The sequence below is a fragment of the Rhagoletis pomonella genome, unplaced genomic scaffold (genome assembly GCF_013731165.1).
Source record: "Rhagoletis pomonella isolate Grant_MI unplaced genomic scaffold, Rhpom_1.0 Rhpom_scaffold_00006, whole genome shotgun sequence".
Lineage (NCBI taxonomy): Eukaryota > Metazoa > Arthropoda > Insecta > Diptera > Tephritidae > Rhagoletis > Rhagoletis pomonella.
In genome coordinates this window covers 16,971,091-16,972,847 of record NW_023458560.1, presented here as the reverse complement: position 1 = coordinate 16,972,847, position 1,757 = coordinate 16,971,091, and the positions used below count along the sequence as shown (strand labels likewise).

Here is a 1,757-nt window from a genome sequence, read left to right as displayed (position 1 = left end):
TTGTCTCTGCAGCCGACAGGGTGATAAATAACGATGGCAACCCAAATTGACGAATCATCGCTAAAACCTTCTTTTTCTCTGCCTCCCAGTGAGCAGGGGATGATCTGAGACCCTTTAGGATGTGGTATCCCTCGTCATGTTGGACTAAGTTGCTAATAAAATTCGTATCGACCATATTTGCTGCGGCGATGTTGGAGGCTCCAGATTTTTTCCGCAAACAAATAGAAATTGCATCTTTAATGCGCTGCAACTCATAATATTTATATTTCCAGAGCAAATTATCAACACGTGCACATCGTCGGTCATATCTGCGAACTTCTGACCTCACTATTTTGCTGTAGTTAAGCGTCGTTCGCCTTTTTTTGCCACAAAAAATTGTTGGAAAAGACAATTCCTCTGCATCGTCATCTCTTGTTATATCGATAGGAATTCGGCCCTCTCCAGGGGCTATTGCTACTCGCTCTAATGTAGGTTTTCGATGAGCTCGTTATCCAAAAGTGTTTCTTGACCACCTGGATTTATCTCATCTTCTCCGATTAGCTCGATTCCAACATTTACCTCATGGCGCGTCTGCAAATCTCTGACGATATGCTCATCTGCCGGATCGGCGATAAAAGGCACTGATTCATGGTTCCGAACGTCTGCCAACCATCCTCCAGATGCCTGAATATTGTGCAAGCGGTATAGTTCCGTTGTCATAAGGCACTGTAATGCTGCTATTACTTTCGATGGCCTTATAGTTTCCGTTATAAAACTATGATTATACTCCAAGCGACGTTTCAGAAGAACTTGGACAACGTGAGTGTCTTCAAATCTGCGAGGAAGAGCGGTCACTGTCTCGACCACTGATATAGGCACATTTACAACTGCTCCTCTAATAGCACATTGGCGTTCGTATCCAAGAGATATAATTCTCATGAATGGAATCCTTGGAGATATGAGGCGTTCTTCCAGGCATGTTAAATTTTTCAAGGCATCTGGTATGTCTACAAACTGCAGTCCATTCGCAAGACATATATTTGGAATTTTCCCTGACATTGTTTGACGGTAACATGTCAGACAAAATGTGAACTTTTCCGATAAGCTCGGAAATTCATTTTCCAAGTAAAATATTGTGTTGACGTCGAGATTTGGGTGCTTTGTTGCAATGTTACACTTTTTCAATTTTTTGGTTTGGTGGGGAAACCAAGTTCCACCACAACACACGCACACCATAGTAGGCCCTTCTTTTATTTTGGCTTCATATTGCGCATATTGCGCCAAGTACCGTAATTGGTGCTGAGTATTACGAGCTTCTTCTAGTGCTTCTGGAGAAAGATTTTCTCGGTTCGCTGCAATCCTCAAACGCTGCCTCTCGTTTTCTCTTCTTCGGTTTTCTGGATTACATCTGTGAAGCTGGACTTGTTCAAGTGCGTTTTGCCTAAGAGTTTCCTCTCGTCTCAAACTTTGCTGTCGAGTAATTCTCCTTTGGGAAGTATTTCTTAGTTGCTCCCGGCGTCTTGTAATAGGGTTTAAGCGTCTTTCAGTTCTCGCAAGTCTATCACGAATACGTTCAGTTTCTCTTGAAACTGGGACAGTCCTTCTGGTCCTATGCCCAATGGTGTTCTGGGCTTGCTCATCTGTTCTCAACTCCAGATTTTGCCTTCGTAGTGCACGTGCCTCCGTGTCGCGAACCCGTTCAGTTTCCCTTAATTGGGGGACAGTCCTTCGTGACCGGTGCGACATAGTGTTCTGGGCTTGTTCGTCCCTTCTCAACT

The 1,757-nt window shown here is 43.9% G+C and overlaps 1 protein-coding gene across 1 annotated transcript in view; it reads right to left on the bottom strand.

Moving 5' to 3' along the window:
- Window positions 1–462: 462 nt before the first annotated feature.
- Window positions 463–1,757, bottom strand: part of LOC118741798 (box A-binding factor-like) — a 38,388-nt gene continuing 37,093 nt past the window's right edge. The window contains exon 4 of the mRNA XM_036473773.1: window positions 463–874. Within this exon, the coding sequence (XP_036329666.1) occupies window positions 463–874 (412 nt within the window). The remainder of the gene's footprint in view (window positions 875–1,757) is intronic.